The sequence below is a fragment of the Apostichopus japonicus genome, chromosome 8, assembly GCF_037975245.1.
Source record: "Apostichopus japonicus isolate 1M-3 chromosome 8, ASM3797524v1, whole genome shotgun sequence".
Lineage (NCBI taxonomy): Eukaryota > Metazoa > Echinodermata > Holothuroidea > Aspidochirotida > Stichopodidae > Apostichopus > Apostichopus japonicus.
This window is the reverse complement of record NC_092568.1, coordinates 5,435,580-5,454,993: the sequence shown is the minus strand read 5'-3', so window position 1 is coordinate 5,454,993 and position 19,414 is coordinate 5,435,580. Positions and strand designations below refer to the sequence as shown.

General features: G+C 38.3%; 2 protein-coding genes across 4 annotated transcripts; both read right to left on the bottom strand.

Moving 5' to 3' along the window:
- Window positions 1–6,059: 6,059 nt before the first annotated feature.
- LOC139970400 (uncharacterized) lies at window positions 6,060–13,429 on the bottom strand. 2 transcript variants are annotated; one of them, XM_071976046.1, is made up of 2 exons: window positions 13,150–13,429; window positions 6,060–10,311 (listed from the first exon to the last, which is right to left on the bottom strand). In XM_071976046.1, the coding sequence occupies exon 2, from the start codon at window positions 10,277–10,279 to the stop codon at window positions 8,738–8,740; it is 1,542 nt and encodes a 513-aa protein (XP_071832147.1). In that variant the 5' UTR covers window positions 10,280–10,311; window positions 13,150–13,429; the 3' UTR covers window positions 6,060–8,737. The 2 variants fall into 2 exon arrangements, with proteins under 2 accessions (XP_071832147.1, XP_071832146.1); XM_071976045.1 differs by having other exon boundaries at window positions 13,145–13,428.
- A 1,926-nt stretch (window positions 13,430–15,355) lies between these two features.
- Window positions 15,356–19,363, bottom strand: LOC139970401 (small ribosomal subunit protein uS12m-like). 2 transcript variants are annotated; one of them, XM_071976047.1, is made up of 4 exons: window positions 19,223–19,363; window positions 17,692–17,780; window positions 16,988–17,169; window positions 15,356–16,317 (listed from the first exon to the last, which is right to left on the bottom strand). In XM_071976047.1, the coding sequence occupies exons 2-4, from the start codon at window positions 17,771–17,773 to the stop codon at window positions 16,075–16,077; spliced, it is 507 nt and encodes a 168-aa protein (XP_071832148.1). In that variant the 5' UTR covers window positions 17,774–17,780; window positions 19,223–19,363; the 3' UTR covers window positions 15,356–16,074. The 2 variants fall into 2 exon arrangements, with proteins under 2 accessions (XP_071832148.1, XP_071832149.1); XM_071976048.1 differs by lacking the exon at window positions 19,223–19,363 and adding an exon at window positions 18,730–19,033.
- Window positions 19,364–19,414: the final 51 nt, after the last annotated feature.

Sequence of the window (19,414 nt, the reverse complement as noted above, 5' to 3'; positions counted from 1 at the left end):
GTGTGAATAAATTATTTCAATATGAAAATAAAACCCCAAAACATTTCAGCTAAATTACCGTGTTGCCAGATGGGTTAGGAGAAAAGATATGTGATCAACTTCAGCCACAGGAATGGCTTTAACAACTTATAGTTTCTATACGCTAATCTATCCCAACTTTATCTTTTTCCTCACATAAATCAGCGTATTTTTTTGTGTGTGCTTTTTGTTTACGAGATATTGATTTCATTTTCAAATGAAAAAGTAAAGGCAAACGTCAGTCGTGAATACTAAAATGACGTAGGTAGTTGTTTGTCTTCAGGGGCTTTATGTTGACCACCAAGACGTTATGATGTAATCATGTTCTCTTTGTTGTTTCAGGTATAAATTGGTTATTTTCGTTCTTTTGTTTTACAATCCTCTGCGCATGGATAATAATTTACCGTCATAAATTTCATCTGAAATAGAATAGTTAACTTTTATCGTTGAACAGAATAACTATATGTCTAACATGCTATTAGTAAAGATAAAGAAAAACTATACATTAGCGGATTTGTTGTCAAAATTAAACAGGGAGTTTACTATCCATAGTATTAGCTATACAACAACAAGTATAAGTCCCTCTACTATAGGTTTATCAGTAATCCACTCAATTGATTGGGTTCACTGTACGCCCGCGTTATTACGTAACAAACACATGCAACCGAATAGCTCGCCGCTAAATAATCAGCTCGCTATTGTTGTGAGATCTTGAGAGTGGTCAAAAGTCCAGGGTCACGGGGTCAGGAGTGCATTCAAAAGTGAAGGTTGTATAAAAGCCCTTAACTGTCGAGAAGGTGGTATATCTTCCAGTAAGATTACTGATAAATCTACTTATATACCCGCGCATCAATCACGGGCACCTATTAAAATCAAGATATGTATACGCCTTGTTAAAACCATAAATTATTTTTCTATATTAGTGATGGAAAGAGAAATGAACAGTAACTAACGAAAAACAAAAAGTTATGGATTTATAAGATCTGTGAATATCGAAGTAACTTATCTTTCCTTGACCACTGAAAACAAGGCAAACTTTTAAAGTTGGTATAATACCTTCCTCACCCCCTCCGTCCCCCTTCCTGCTCCGGGTTGATAACTACTGAAATATTACATAACTAGATGAAGGCCTTTTTCCTTTTCTTTTTAAGTTTGTGAAGCCCAACCCATGGACAGACTTCCGAGGCATTGTCACTGGTATTCATGCATATCTATATAGCAGTTCTATATTCATGTTTGATTAATAATTTAATAATGTGATTTGTTAGAAGAATGTACATGGGAAGTCGGGTAGGAAGAGAAGTGGGGGGGGGGCGGTGGTGTCTGGTAGTGATAAAGCGTGTCTTTTGTGCAACATGACTATACTGGTTTATGGACCTCGCACAAGTGCAAAGTGATTTATCAGCCTGGCCATGGGATTTTTTCCTCTACACTATAGCTGTGTCTGTCATCTAAAATACAGAAAATATGTTTATTGCTACACTCACACATTGCCTAAAACAGAATTCTACACATTTGGATATAGAAACCTACATATTCCAGTTAGAGATGGGAGGGGAGGGAGGGAGGGGAGGAGAGGGGGGGGGGTTTCCTCTGCCCACATCTTACCATTGACTAATGAATTTCTGACAGTGACAGTTGGACCTTGACATAGCAGAAATCAACATCATGTTAGCATTGTTTTTATATTCTCCCTTTATTATTCATGTTAACAAGAGCTTCCTCTTTTTTCACTATTGAGAAAGAAACTCTATTCGAAGTAAAATTCCATCTTACTTGATTAACGATGAACGATTACGTAATACAAACCACCCGCAGCAATACATGATTACTCCTTAAATATCTGGCCAATTAACCTCGGAACGAGGACGCCGATCCCTTAGACATAAGAGGTGAGCATATATCCTTGGTTCGCTCTGGGGTCGCGCCGTATAGGTCACGGGATGGACTGAAGATGTGGAAATGTAATTCAATGATTCTAAATTTCAAACCACTAAACGTTGAAGCTGAACACAATCTTATCTGTTGCAACATCTATGAAGGGAAAATTGCGTTCTGTTATAACAGTAACGGTTTGGTTGTGAACAGAGGTTGGCGGATTAAAGTCACACTAATTTAAATCTATAGCCATTGAACTGATTCGGATTCGTTTCAGTAAAAAGCAATGGATTAAATATATATTTTTCTTGGGGGGGGGGGGGTGGGATATTTGTTAACTGAGATAAGTCTAAAAATAGATAATAAACACTTTGGTAACGAATTCAACTTCAGACTGAATGGTTTGGTCAAGTATATACCGCATGCAATAAACAATGTCTTTATCTTTATCTTGACGTTCGGGAACATGAGTGACCATATAGTGAGACTTACTAGCAGATTTGGAGCTAATACTGTATCCAGTATATACACTACAAGAGCAATGGTACTAAATGATTATGTAACCCACACAGGGCCGTTGCCTTTCATTTAGGAAATGAAAATCTCACGGGGCAGCTGCCCCCGCCACCCTCGTATCCCCACCCCCCCCCCTCCCCGCAGGCTACGGCCCTGCCTACAACAACGTTTCATTGCAAGTATAAACTATTATCAGCCAATGAGCCTGTTCATGTCACGTGTGTCAAATATGTAATTCACATATCAATTTTTATGCAAATCTGACTTCGTTTAACTGAACTGATAAGAATCTCTATCGATTTGAGAGTGGGCTATTCTTTCGTCTGCGTGTCCGTATTTAATTCGATTAAAATTGTTAAGAGTGTCGCTTGTCCCCGCACCCATTCTTCAAATTCAATCATTTTGTAACTCGCAGATTAAAGTATGTTTGCTCAGCGTCTTCCTTCTAACTTAAACAATACGAACAGTAACAGTATGGCCAATATAAAACATAGCGAAATCAAGTAGGCCTAGGCCTACATATGTAACATTTAATCCTCTCACTCCCACTGCCCTCTCTCTCTCTTCCCATCCCCATTTCCGCGGTCTCGAGATCCCATGGTGGTCTCGGAGGTGTGTGTGTGGGGGGGGGGGGCGGGGGGAGGGGTAGCTATTAATTAGCGAGCCACCATTAATCGTCAAGCATCTCTTAACTGTACCAAATAGTACGCGCATTTTAATGAACTGTAATATACTAATGTATTCAGCTTCCAGTAAATTACGTAACTATATGAAGATGTGTGGCGCTGTGCGTCGTCACAGAGCCCATTCAACCAGCGGAAGATGAAAGAGTTCATACCGTCTCCCTCCTTGATCAGATAAGACGAAACAATTGTGAAAGGATTACGTAACTCTCTTACCGGTAGAACTATATACTGTTCAAATCATTCTAAATACATTGCAAGACTCTACAAAGTTGAGTAGGGCCTAACTTGAAAGTATATTAACTACTTACATCCCTTTCTGTCCCGTCCCTTACCATCATCTTCCAGGCCAGAGGAGGGCACGGGTGGGTGGAGGTGGGAGGGGAGCGGGGTCAGGGCATTCAATCCGGCGGGTATCGAGTCAATAAGGGGCCCTGAAATGAGGTAAATAATAATGTATCCTCAAATTTCTTAATATATATTCTTAAGAAATAATTGAAAACTTCCAAACAGTGGGCCAGGTGATTTATTGCAGCTGTCCCCGGGGTCCGACCTAGCTTCCACCACTGTCTGCCACAGTTACGGGTTCTTACAGAGGGAGGGAACGACTCCCTTGGTAAAGGCACGTGCTCGTGACCGTAAAGATGTCTTGAAAGATTCGGAATTAGCCAAACAAATTCAACATAGTTGAACCACTTTACTGATATCTACAGTGTATGCGGACTGTATATCGAAATCAAGGAAACACTCCGTAGTAACCGCTACACCCCATCCTCCTTCTTCCACACAGAGTGTTTAGTAGCATCTTGAAAAGAAAAAAAGGTAAAGCAAAACAAACAGGTTTTGGAGGGGAATGGGGGGGTCCCCCGGGGGAGGTCCTTTAAAAAAAGTACAAATGAGCTGTACAGATCGAATAGCCTAAACCGGTTTTACTCTTCATTTACCAACAACAAAAATAAAAATATAATCATATGAATACTAATTACTTTCGGTCTCTCAGTGAAAATGTAATATCCGATGTTCTATTTTTATTTTATTTGTTTAAAATTAATTACTTTCAGGACAAATGCCGCAGTATGACACTCATGACCCGGTATCTTAAGTTCTTAACTATTGCAGGATATGTTTGCATATTTCATCATGGTCAGTATACGTAGGTATAAGTTCAAGAAATTCAGTCCGACCGAGCAGGAGAACGGACAAATGGTAAATCTCGGAGCTCTCAAAATCGCCGGTGCGGATTCGGCTAGCACAGCAGTCCAAAAAGAAAATAATTTTTATTTAATTTAGGTCTTGAGTTTGTTAGAAAAATAATCGCTGTAATAGCTAGGAATAGCTATAAGCAGCCTAATTATTATAGCTAATGCTTACAATGCTTTAACAATTTGATTTGTTCTTTCAGCTTACAGTAGTATCCATCGAGTGCATATGTGATGATGGCACTGTTATACAATAATACAATGTTCTATTATAAATGTTTTGGCATCCATGGAGTCTCGGAAATATATCTAATTGTATAATAAAATATAGTATATGTTGGTAAAACGAACATATTTTTAATCCAAGATCACGATTAATATTGAAGGAAGGTTCCATTGCAAACTTTGGAAGATATTTATATAAGCTAATGTAAAATGAAACTTGTAGTTTTTTAATTTACTTTCAGACCTCAGCAACTGCCTGCCTGATTGGTGAAATAAATGTAAATGTACAAATTCTTTTAATTGTGACATTGTCCTCGGAATGGTTATAAAGAAAAATTAACACACACAAACACACACAAGTAAAAATAGTGTATAGTTAGAGACAGTGTAGTCTAATTCAAAAGTGACGCAATCGAAGGCTATAAGTTAGATATGTTACGTAATCAAGCGTAATCACCCATGAAAATCGAAGGAGTTTGTAAGTCTCATCTGCGAATGTTGATTATTTACCACCGATTCGCCATAGTTGAAATGGCGCGTTTTCTTGTTTCCTGTTTAGTGGAGAGATTATCTTATTGTGTGCGGAGGATGAGGAAGGGGTAATTGCGTAATAGGACGTAAAGGTATACCGAAGTGATTACGTAACATATGTGGTTTTTCATTAGCCCTCCACGGTCAAACAATAAGCATTCCAATGAGATTCTATTCTCTCTTCCAATGAATTTCCAGTGAAGGAATTCAAGCACCAGTGTTTCATGTTAAATTAGTCACATTACATGCACAAAGAAAAGGAGAACAAAGGTGACTGTGTGGAGATTCAGAAACAAACAAATAATGCAAAACAAACCCAAATAGTAAACCAAAACAAAAGCAAGACAAGTATTTCCATGGAATACTTTGAAACGAAAGTTCCTGCGGGTGGCGTGATACTTCTTTTGGACCTGGTATAAAGTAAACAAAATGTATAGCATATTTGATTCACTTTTTCTTGATACATTTAGAATTCGAAATGATCGCAACCCTCTCATTGTATTAGCACAGACGAAAGAGGCGCGAAGGGCATGCATCGAGGGAGGGGGGGGGGGGGGTGAGGGGGACCGAACTCGTGATAGACATCGCCTATTCCTTAAAATTCTAGATAAATGACAGTAGTCCCGTCAGTATCGGCCTTTTTGAAGTTTGCTTACAATAACCAATCATGTGTTAATTTGACATTACAATCAACCAGCTAGTGTGTTGTTTATTACTACTATACATGGTTATAATTAATTAATGACTCTTGTACATTGTAGCTACTAGCTAGCTCATGTCATGACAATTGCTATCCGTGTGTTTACACTACGTATTTATCTTCCAGAAAACTTCCTACACGGTTTTAACTAGTTTTAATCCACTTCCGTTCTTTTATATTTCAGGGGAGATTAGCTTTACGCTAACCGAGTTTACCCTTTAATGTTAAATAATCAAAAATATATAAAATAAATAAATACCAATAATATGGGAACATATTTGTAATTGAAATGAAAGAAGACAACGAAGATCTTGTTCGACATTTATTGCAGCGGTATATCTAGGCGTCTTCGAAATTTATTTACAATACTACCAATCTTAGTATCAAGGCGTCCTAATGGTTAATAATATATTACATATGTATACAATGAGCAGAAAATAATTGAGCGATATGGAGAGAGGAGAGTAAGAGGAATATAAACTAACGTCATAATATGAAAACAAGCTATGATCGTAATTTTGCAGCATAATTTTAGAGTTCTTCTTCAGAACATACCATCTGTAAAATGTTTCTATTTAAAACACATATTTTACCAAAGTGCAAGCAATAACAATACCTGACACAGATCCTTGTAGGATGGAAATGGGGCCGAGGGTGGGCCGGGGAAACTTATAGGGCCAAACATTTGCCTTAAACGCTGATGTATGTAAAATAAACACCAACAAACAAAACCCAAGGAAACTATAGTTATACTAAGTTAGTTCTTCCAGCATTGAATAGTTGTTGGTTTACTAGAACCAGTCAATGCATGTTATGGAAACTATTACCGATATCCTCTTTACCATTAATCTATCAAAGTTTGTATATTTTTTGGAATAATACGACTGATAACAACGATATCTCATTTGCATTGATTCAGAAACTTGGTTGCATCACATAATCAGCTTAAACTGCAAAATGAAACCCTTCAAGGGGTTTGAATTATAAGGATTCTCCCATATACAACACACTTTAGTTAACATAACTTAGAGGAAAAAGGGGGGGGGGGCAGACACATATTTTCTTGGTAAATTGGCAGAAAGCAGATCTCTCTGGACTTTTGAATTAAATAAAGACCATCAATATTGCCCCCAAATTAGCTAGGCAGTCAAAAAAACGGTCACTCCTTTTTGGATTAAAATATCTTTTCACCGCTATATCCTAAAAGCAGCCCCCCCCCCCCTCTTTGAGACATTGAATTACTTTAATCCAACTCGGTGCTCGGAATTACACTTAGATAACACTTTTGGACACATTGCTAGCATTTCGAGGTAATTGTTAATAACTTCTATCGTTTCGAACCATTCGGAACATCAAAAACAACATAGCAAATAGTGTGCACTTTTTTTTATTATAAATAAAACTTATCGATGTACAAGGTTTACGACCTCCGTAAATAAGCCACTAAATACTTCTAAATTTCAGGAAATGGCTCCGATGCATTTACAAATCGCGAGGTAATGGAATGAATTGACAAATAATAGGGAGGGGATAACATGAAAGAAGGGAAATAGGGAGCAAGAACTAGCAAAGTCATTGATGAAAATGAATATAAATATTCGTAAAGTACAACATAGCTATCACAGCGAACCCCCCCTCCCCCACCCCCCTCACGGCGACTGCTATTCTCCTCGCCGGTACAATTACAGTGGAATAAAACCATATATTACATACAACATCGTTTTAGATACCCCCCTACCCCCCCTCCCCCGATATAAAAAATATAAACTTTAGTCAATCGCAGCTAGAAAAGTTAATTGAACGTCATCTCATTCAGTTCTTATTGTAATCTTCATAAAAATGGTGCTCGAATTTGCATATAATAGGAAAAATAAAAGTGAAAAGATACAACTTGATGGTTTGATTTCACTCGATTATTCACACTTTGCAATTTAATTGTCTTACCCCACCCCTTCCCTCAAAGAAAGAATAATTAAAAATATTTAAAGTAAATAATTTAAGAAACAAACAAATACCACGTTTTAAAAATAGTTGTGTCAGTTTGGCACACTCACATCTAAAATTATTGTAAAACGCTGCATATCAATTTATATATATAATATATATATATTATATATATATATATATATACATATACATATATATATATATATATAACTGAAACTGCTCAGTGCTGATTCGTAGAAATAACAAATGCCAAGAAATAATTCTTATATTTGAAATAAAAAAAGATAAAGTGAATAGCACTTTCAAGTGAATTTCAAGTCATACTTGTACTGTGTGTGTCGATTATGTGCATGGTTTCAACGTTTTATGTCACTGTGTGCGATTGCATGACAATTTTATAAACAGCATTAGAATGGTCAGCGATATATACCAGATAAATTGTTCACCCTTGACACAGACGAGTTTCCTCACAGTCTCTGTTTGCACTGCATTATTCAATCAGTACACAGCCAGTCTGTTCAATCACGTGAAAAAGGGACACAAGCCATTTCCAAAGTTCTGTTTGATCAGCCCAATCCCCCCCCCCCCCCCGTGCCTCGAGCTAATAGTACACCTACTGAATATACCTACTGCAGCATGTGTAAAGTGGCTATAGTGTCTCAATTAGTCTTAACCACACCTACACTCATCCACCCCCCCCCCCCACCCCACCACCAACTGCTACAATTTGAAGACAGTTTGAAGACAGAATATATCCAGAATGTTGATCGAGGGAGGTTGAAGTGTAAAATGAAAACGTTACTATACCTTTGTCGGACCCTTTACGGGGACACCACTTCGCCCTCCAAACTCCCAAGTCGCATGAGAGAGCATATAGAAAAATGTTCATTCTATTTATGCAACATGAAAACGTACCGCTAAGATCAGGAAGAAGGAACATTAAAACAAAAATCAACATATATTGATAAGTTTAAAAAAATGGAAAGTTGTGCAACATTATTGGCGAGCGATTCTGAAATTCCGTCGAAGAATGGAATGTTCTACTTAGGATCCGATTTTTTCCGTTCATAAATCTCAGCTCTGAGTTTGGCTGTTTCCTCCTTCAGAGCTTTCAGTTCGATTTTCAGCCTCGTGTTCTCGTGTTCTAAAATGGCAGCCCGAATAGCGATTTGGTCCTCCTTGGCACGCCTAGCATCTCGCGATCTCTTGGCGGCCTCGTTATTTTTTCTCCTTCTTTCCCAGTAGTTGGGTGTCTTCAGAGATTCCGGGAGCTGTTGTCTTTTCTTGGATTTCTTTGACTTTGGTTCGTCCAAGTCTGTTTCGGGCGTCATAGCGATTTGTTGTTGGATGAGGGCAAGTCTTTCGGGAGAAGTGGCGTCGAGGGTGAGTTCAATGGTTCCGTCCTCATTGACGTGACCTACGGCTGGGGTACTGCCATCTGACGAGGCAATAATTAAAGGTACGTTCGTATCTTTCTCAGAGGCGTCGTCGTCGACGTCCTGTTCCTCTTTCTTCCCCTTTAAAATTTTATCGGCGGCCGTCGCTAAAGTCATGAGTCGCATAGCAGACGATGTCGTCGTAGAAGTAATGACGGAAGTAGCGGCGGAAAGCAGTTTGCCGTTACTTCCCGCGGTGGATCCGACCTGTGAAATGGTAGTCTCAGGAACACCGGTCGGTATGGTAGTCGGTATAAGAGGGTTCTTTACGTTGAGTGGTGCAAAGGCGGTTATCGGTAAAGAAGCGGTAGAACCGACAATCGTCGAAGAAACGAGAGGCCTTCCTGACAAAGCAGCTGCCAATGTGTTCATATTAGTCTGGTTAAGACCAATCCCTGCTAATAAATCACGATTTTGCGTGTACAGTTTAAAAGGCCTCATCGGTTTGGAATTCGATCCCAAAATAGTCGTGCTGAATAAAGAAGACTGTAATTGCGCTAATGGAAGTTCTGCGGCGTCTCCGGTGGGTTTCGATATTTCAGTTGTAGCGACTGTCACTGTAGGAACTTTAAACGGCAACGAATCGCCTTCTTCTTGGTCTTCCTCTGCTAGCACCGCGATAGGTTTGCTGGTTTCCACTTCTAACTCAGTGTCAACATGAACAATGTCTCCTCCTCCGTTCGAGGCTTTTGTAATAATAAGACTGGCATTATCGGCGTCTGTAGTTTCAATGACTATCTCTTCTGTGGTCGTCGCTAAGTCGCGTTGCAGAGCTGGCTCGGTTACGTAATCACTAACTTTACAACCTTGGATTATCTTTTCAGGCGATTGTTTTCTCTTTTTGGCACGTTTAGGGCGTTGCGTCGTTGGCACTTTCCGTTCAATGGTGGCGTCCCCGCCTTCGTGAACTTCCGTGTTTTTCTTATCGGCGTTTATGATTAGTTCGCTGATTTTGACTTCAAACGCCGACTGTATCATCTCTACCTTCACTGCATCTCCTTTCACTTCTCTTTGCTCATCTGAATCATCATCCCTTACTCTCTTTTTCTTCATCGACAAATCCATAACGACTTCTGTTCGATCCCCAGTGGAGACTTCTTCTTCTTTTGCTGATATGACGTCGGCGATCTCCTCCGATACTGACATGATGATCAGGCATGAACTGACCGCGAGTTGTTCTAAAATGATAAAGCAGAATCAAATGTGAAAAGTTCACTGGTAGACGCTAATCAGAAAGTTTTCAAATCTTACTTTGTTGTTGAACTTTACATGTCAATTGGCCTGACGTAGCAACAAACGGCGCTTTATATATGGGAGGTATACGTGTATTTTATAGAAACAATTTTCTCAGTTCTTGCACATTTTTCACCAACCCGAGGTACTCGTGGTTCATTAAAATCCACTCACATCGATTTTTCAAGAGGGAGGATGAGTGGGGGGTGGGGTGGGGTATGGGCTGGTGGTGGGTGGGAGGGAATGGATGGGAGAGAATGAGACAAGAGCAGGGTTAAAATCATGTTATAGCCTAGATACAGCCTGCAGGGCATGCTAATATCCAACCACTTTGCCCCATCATGGAAGGGGGGGGGGAAGGGTAGAAACTCCATGGGAAGGAAATCTAATCTTACCTATCCATCGCTGCTTTCGCTATTGTTCATTCTCAGATTCAAAACTGTAGAGGTTGAAAGCTTATCAAATCTTCCATGTAATAAATTAGGATTTTAGATGAACAAGGTAAAAACACACCATCGTCATCACGGAACAAGGATTCATATCACACAGCACATTTCTGTTCACTTCGGTCGAATTATTGTACTTATTGTACCTATTGAAACCCCATCCTTCCCATGACCAGGTCCTTCTCCCTGATAGTGGTAACCTAGGAGGGGAGGGGAGGGAGGGGGCTTAAGCTAGAATCCAATATCACATCCATTTACTCAAAATATTTCTGCAGGTCAAAATGCTGTATGTCGTCTATAATAGACTGCACCTCCCCCCACCCTCCCCTTGCAAAGAATACAAAATGGAGGGGAGGTAAAGCAGGGGCAGAAAAGAAAATGGAAGTGGGGGGGGGGTTGGGTAGAAAAGGAAATGAGTGAGGGAGGAAATATATGAAGCTTAACACTCTGTCTGTCTACCTATGGGAAAGATTCTAAGGGCCTTTTAAATATTTGATTCTTGTGAATTCTTTTCAAATCTGTTTGGGTTTTACTTGAAGGTAGGATGGCATGGGGTGGGATGTCAAGGTAGAACAATTGATTCGGATATGAGATGTCTAACTTTTTCAAGGTTTCTATTGCAAGGCATTCATTCCCCTGAAGGATCTTCAGTTTTACATAACTGTAAAAAAGGAACACTCTCAGCAGCTTTCTTGTGTGATTTTATAAACATTTCATAACAAAACAAATTCAGTAACATGACACATCATTCTTATTTTCAAGCAACTGTTAACTTTACCAAAATCCACAGCCTAACAACGTGGCTGGTTTAGCTTATATCAGACATTTACACTTTATAATTTTTTCTTTTCTTTTTAAGGGTATAGACTCCCTTCTGAATTTTCCAGGGTAGTATATATATAGGCCTAATTCTGGTTTTATTCATTTGCTTATGTGTCTCTAAAGGCTTTACTTTCTGAATTACAAGCATGATTGATTAAAAAAAGAAAAAGAAAAAGAAAAAAGGAATGAATATTACATGCAGGTTCAAACATATTATCAAACTCAACAATATAAAATGTATTTCAAACTTAAGAATAATTAACGTAAGATATTCTGGTGGTGGCAGCAGTTGTAAATGTGCCAGATCTTTGATCTGTTCTACAGTATGTCATATTCGAACTGATGAAAATTTACAGATAACATATTTTATGACAAAAAATATGAAATTTATAGTTTGGGGAAATATAATGAAATAAATGTTTGGTATCTTGTATAGTGAATGATATTATCATGGCATATGATAGGAAAATGTCTTTTGTCTTTCTATAACATACAACATTGTGAAGATGTTTGTTTCTCAAATGAGGAAACAAAAAAAAATCCTTGTAAGAGGAATTAATTTACCGTGAGTGCTGTCAATCTGCTATACAGCAACCAAGGATATTTTCACCAGTTTTGAGAAGAAAACTGTCTGTTTGGCAACTGGCAGCTTATTTAAAATTGTGTTGCATCAAAAAGTAGTCTATCATGCCAGTGTAAAATATCCCATCAAAATACAAATTCTCAAAATTGGTTTAAAACCATGTCAATTTAGCTATTACTGGCAGAATGCTCATCTGGCATTTTTCAAATACATCTGTCTGGGTTCCAGAGCGGGGGAGGGGGGGTGAAAACTAAGCTGTAATAAACAATAACCAATAAAAAAAATGGAAATGGGTCAATTAAATTTAGAATAATATAGAAACTAGTACTAGTACAGGCCAAAATCCAATACATGCCTAACATTGTAATAAAGGCCTATAATGCCGTTCCTTAACATATGAACAATTGAACTACCAATACATCATAGGTCTAAACTAGCCATTGTATTCAAGGCACCCTTTATTTGATGGAATTATTTCTTCAGATTTTCGCGAAAATTTCATCTTGTTAAATTATCAGCAACGAAAATTATTACAACTTTAAACCAATGTAGCTGCCTTAGTAGTACTGTTGACAGACCGACCGGTCTATGAATATGCAAACCAAACATACGGGTTCCTTGCTAGCTCAGGCTTTCGTCATGCATTTGAAAATGGCTTCCACCCGCACACCCGCCTGCTCTCTGTACAAATGCTGCACTTTGTGCTATGGCGTAATACTACGTAACCCAAGGCAAGTCAAAATTACGCGATCTTACGTAACATCTTTCGCACCAGATTACTTCTTTTACAGCTCATATTGATCTGGGTTAAAACTACAGCACTAACTGCAATTTTATTAGCTTCCTAACAATACCGAATTCAAACCTTAAACCTTTCAAACGTTCAACTATTAGTTGAAATTGTCCTAAAAATAACTGAATACAAACCTTACGTAATAGCACCGTAAACTAATGATTGACGCAACTCCTGGCCTTAGCCTTTCGAAAAATTCGATCAAAACACGGTATTTTTCCAACCCGAGAGCTCCTAAAAATTTGTCATGCCTGTGATAACTACATCCAATTCGTATCAAGCCGTCCAAATTTTACCGAATCCACACAAGCAAAGTTACCAAGATGAATATAACGGTACGAGTATACGCTACACATAGCAGGAAACAAAGCGCTCTAACAAAGCACGCCAACCTCCGTACTTGGCCTTGTCGGGACAATAACCTGTACGTGAACTCGACCGCGGTTTTCAAGGTATGAATAATAACAAGAGGCATACACCAATCACGCTGCTCGTTATAAAAGGTGGGTCGACCTAAGATGATAATAGATCAAATATCATTGGACGCCTCCGGATAGACGTTCTCCATCGATGACGCAATGCCATTGGCCTTGTTGGGGGAATTTTCTTTTAGCGGCGCTGACTATAACCGTGCAAACGACATATGTATAGCCGCATTATAGGCTTAAAGTCGTCACGTAGTTTCCTCAGGTGCATAATACCGGGTTTGAGTAATCCATTCGACTGTAAGTTATTTATAGGAAACTCACAAAGGAAAGAAAAGAAAACTGGTTATGAGTTGGTTGCATTATTTTGGCATCAATAATCAAAACAATAGACTACCATTGAAGCATAATTGTCAGCTCGTTTCAGCAACAGGCCTCCGTATCAAATTACAAAATTCAAGGGCAATACCAGTGAAGACCAATTTGAATGGGGTACACGTGGATAATTGTTTCGTTTGAAACATGTGGGTGTGCAGCAGGGACGTAGCCAGTGGGGGGGGGGGGGATTCAACTTCCTCTTTGGGTACCGCGAAAAATATAAATTTAAATAAAAGCAGGGAAGTATCATTAAGTCCCTCTTTTCAGTTTCTGCTACGTAATACAATACACTTATTATTGTTTATTTCCACGTGGTAGGCATTTTGGACAAACATTTCCTTTGTTTATCATGGCGCTGCGTTAAGTGTAATAATGCGACTTTGTGAGAAGTTCCCCTTTTAAAATTCTGCTCCCCACCCCTTTCAAATGTCTGGCTACGTGATCACTGGTGTGCAATATTATGATGGGTTAATTGGATACAGTGACGTATAGGCATCTATATAACGTAAGGGTGGGGGGTAGGGCGGTGTGCAGAAAACCGGTAGCAAGTTTAGGATCTAAGAAGAATTTTACTTTTGTAGATGCCACGGTGGCCTCTACAAAGAGCACACAAAGTTGTGTAAAAACATCTCCATCAGAGAGATAACTTGTTCAATTATCTTGAGGACTCATCATTTACTTTGCTTAGTGAAACCCTATATGATACATTATATTTTTAACCTACATCACATTTGATCTCTTCAAACGGTCCTATTTACAGTTCTGACATGAAAGGCATTTAACAAAATTATACGAAACCAAACCAGAGAGATTTGACTATAAACTATTTTTTGCTCAACCAAAAATGTGAAGGTTCATCCCTGACTTCTTGAAATTTTAATATAATGGCTAAAACTAAATATTTGTGATCTATTGTGGATGTATTAAACAAAATTGTTGTTTCAATATCTTTAAAGGCATTGAAGACTCGCCCCAAACCGCGTGTGGCCATCGGAAAAAGTTAACTTTCTGTTGCTCGCAAGTGACGTTTTGTTTGTGTCGCTTCAAAATGCAGACAGTAATGAAACGTGATACCTTAATTGTTATCTTTAGCTGGACCTGAGATGTCCATCGATGTATCGTTTGTATACTGTGCTGTGGGTATTGACCGCAGCTGTATGTACTGACTGCAGCTGTGTGTGTATTTTCCGGGATCGATGGTGGTATTTAACACTTCTGTTACACCTCATTCGAAACTAGGTCAAATTACCGGCATAAGACGTTTCTATTTGCGCGAGTCTTCACACCCTTTAAGCAATTTGTTTATAAGAAAACACAGTGCTATTAGTATCACAGTCGTTAATTACAAGCTGAAATTGCCCACCCCCCACCAAAAAAAAAAAAAAAAACACTGAATAGAATAGAAATCAAGCAGCTATTGGGTTTTCCCAAGAATTCTATTGGGTTTTCCCGATAGAATTCCTGATCAAAAATCAGAAATCAAGCATTATTTTAGATTTACCAGTATTAATTAAAAAATAACAGCTTACCACACTCTGCATGTGAATTCTACCTCAAAAACAATGTATTCTTTCAAATTCAAAAAATGTATCATCTCAAACATTAAAGCTTAAATAATAAAATTCATTCATGTTTTGGCATACATGACTAGGAAGACAAAAGGTCAGTGCTACAGCTTCAACATGTATAACTGCATCATGTACTTATAAAACTGTGTTATAACATTCAGTCTGGAGCTTTAATTCTTTAACTGTTAACTTAATAAGAAGTTGAGGAAAGATGATACAGGAAAATAGCAAACTAAAATGTGGGGATATGTGTTGGTTGAATGTGGAAAAATATCTTATGCCATGAAAGTTGTGGCCAAGGGAGATGGTGGTTAGGGGAAGGGGGGGGGAATGGGTGGGGATATTTCCCCCAGAATAGGAATTTTGTACTCATAAATGAAGGTTATAATTAAGCAATATTACGAAAAGGTTTTCCCAATAGAATTCCTGATGAAAAAATACAAGGGTAGTCTGAAGGTGTGGGTGGTAAGTAGAGGTGAAGTGGAGGGGGGGGGGGGAAGGTGGGGAGAGGCTTCAAACTCAGCTTAGGAGATCACTTTCAACACTTCATACACACAAGGTCTTATATGAATGGATACGCAGCCACTGTTTTGCAACTATGATTAGCACGCTCACTCCGCAACAAGACTTCCATGATGCTGTCGAGTCCAGAAAACTTTTTCATCCTTAAATGACAATATCCTTCATTTAGACTCACTTCTTCTTCTTTACAACATGACTACAGTCATATTTCCCTCTAATTATTTTGTGTTTGACCCCGATGAGGTCCTGAGTTCTACCCCCTTCTACCAATACAATGTTGTGTTCCTGTAAGTTGTGTCCTTCCCCTGGGATAAAAGCTATCACTTCTTTTCCATTGCTCAACCTCACTTTGGCGCATTTACGATTGGCCGAGTTTGGTTTCTTTGGTTTCCGTATCAGGGTCCGGATGACAACCTGAAAGATAAAAAGACCATTAATTCAGTGATTCAGATGGATTTCAGCAGATTGTGGTTGGAAATTGGAATTAAACATTTAATGAGCACAAAAGGGTACTTTGACATGTTGTAGGAGTGTAGCAGCACATGTTCAATAACATGACAATAACATTTTTGGCTGAAAGAAACGCAAATGAAAACACTTAGCCTTAATGTACTTAGTATGAGGTATCTGCATGCGCTAAGTATAACTATCCAAGCTTTCCTTCTGGATATATAGTATCTTCTTTTACAATCATCTTGCACACTGTGCATACATACCTACATAAAACCATTAGTCGCCTCGACAGCATTGTACAGCAAAGAAAAACAAGGCAACTTTTCAATTGTAGACCATAAAAAATCTGTCTCTTGAAGAAAAGCTTATAGACAAATATAGTCAAAGAAAGCTCAAGAGTGCATGAGGGTGCAATGACTCGTTAATATGATCATGGATCACTATTGCATGCGATAGCTTCATGTACTGGTTGGATAAATAATGTTTGTTAAATACTATTATCTTTCATAGAAGGATCCAATTAAAGATATCAAATAAACACAACAAAACTTTGTCTTTTGGTAATGATCTTGAGTTTGCAACTTTTTTTTGGAAATAAGAACTAATTTCAATTTAAAAAAAATTGACTTACTCCTTTCATCTGAGGTCTGTGATCCATTGGATGAGTTTTCTTGGGATTGAATTTTCTTTCTTTCCTAAACGGTCCTCTCTTATGCAGCTGGTTTATGGTTATGCTACGTACTTGCTGAGAAATTGATTTCTGTGGTAACATTGGAAAACTTACTTGAGAAAGACCACTCCACATGGACAGTCCTGAATGTGGAAGAAGAGGGGAAAAGATGACAGATTTGGTTGGTTTCATGATTCAGACGACTATTTCATTTTGTTAACATGATGGCTTTTGCTCAATCTTTGACCAAGCACAACTATGGATGTAACATTGTCTCAGACAAGTCTATATCATGTACAAGTCTATGGGGAAGGTGGAGAAAATGTGCTCAGCAGACACAAAATGGTGAAAATAAAAGCTCTAGGGATAGAGGTTATCATTGTTTAAATTATAATGAGGCATGATTTCAACTTTTGATGCTATAATGTTTCTATTTCTAAGATTGATGTCAGCCAGAGTAGCTTTTTCATTTCATAGGAGGTCAAGCAGTGAGTCGCTTTGATAATCATATACATGTTTATAATCTACTTTTAAAGATACTACTAAATTATGAGATGTGCAAGATAATCATCGTCTTCATATCACCTTCTTTTGGTTTTATGTCATCATTAAAAACATGGAACTTGAAATATAGAAATGCACAAAATGAAAAGAAACTCATTTACCCTTCTGGCTGAAATAGCTCTGATATGTCCTGTACACAAGAGGCAAGGTAGCCTTAGCATGGTGTCCAAAGATCTGCCACATTTTGAAGCTGCCAAAAGAAACATATATATCTTAGCTCCATAAGTAAACGAAACAGACTGCACTTAAAGAATTAACTTGTACATGTATGCAAACAATAAATATAAAAGTCCCCTACCTAGGGTGATTAAACATTGTTAGGACTGAACATTGCACGTCAGAACAAGCGTATTAGTGACAAGCGATTGCATGAATCTAACTGGAGCAGATGCTTGCCAATTTTTACCACAGCACAGTGCTAGTGTAGCATTGTGAGAACTAGGCCTAGTGAGAACCTGTATACTTATTGCGATATTTGCTGACAAACTGCTTTAGTGTTGTTTTCAAAAGCAGATTATGATTATGTTTGCTGCTCGCCCCAATGAAAAGAAATATAGGCTAATTTGAGGTTCAAATGATGCTTTAAAGGAGGTTTTATACTGTATTATGCTAAATGCTAAAGAAATGATGGTTGCTAAGTCAAAATTTGATGCCAATTTTTTTATGTATACTTGACAATTACAATGCGGGTTTTGCTGACGCTTGCGTGGGTCAGCAGGTTATGGTGTTAGAATGCGGGTCTAACCGGCGAATTGCGGGTCAGTTGGGAGCTCTGTTAATGCTGAAGGAAATACAGTACATTACATACAAGTAAAACATTAAAATGTCAGTGTAAATGTAGAATTACGTAAATCCTTTAGAAATTCCAGACAAACATGAATGGGAGCTCATGCTGGATGGAGGACAGTGAACCGAATCGAAAGGCCTCTGGCCATCCTTCCACCATCCCATCCAAACGTTTTTGTGAAGTGGGTAGACTAGTGAATGGATATTGACATTACGGTTTGATGGCATTACAATTGTTACATCCCTTGCAGTAACTGCATTATATTTGGACCATCCAAATTGAAACATGCAGACATAAATGTGACATGCACATTCATTGAGAATAATTTGAATTCTCATAATAATTTACCAACCTTCTGTACTTTAGTCTACATAGGCATCTTTATAATCCTTTCTTGTACTGAATCTGAATGGGTTAAAAGTCGGCAAAAATCCTACTACTAGCCTAGTACTAGAGGACATAAACAACAAACGAGCGCTTCAAAGTATGAGTTTAAGTTATTAGATAACAAAACAAGGCAGAATAGCCTATATAATGTAGAATTAAATCCATAACAGTGAGAAACAATTGTCGTCAATGCATACTCTTTATAAGACAATTGTTCGCGAACAATGTCATACCAGGGAGCTGCTAGAGTAGCAGCTCCCTGGTCATACTATATAACTTAACGTATGTACATACTGGGTAGGACTCATGTAGAACTACCAATCACGTTTATCGTGTAACAGGTACAATTAGCCTTTATGTGTTGGCAGTAACCTTACGATCGACCTATAATATTTACTGATAATAGACCATAGGTACACGAGAAAAAAATGGCCTACATGGTTCTAAATGTATCTTACCTCAAAGAAAATGACTAAATACAGGTAAAGTAAACTCAGTACAAAATGTGATTGCACATCGCATCGGAATAATAAACTATACTACACTGTCGGTCCGGCCTTTGCCCGATATAAATATTCATAAGGGGCGATAGGTCAAGCTAATCAGCTGTGTGACTGTCATGACAACAACAAGCTCGCAAGTGTTGGTAA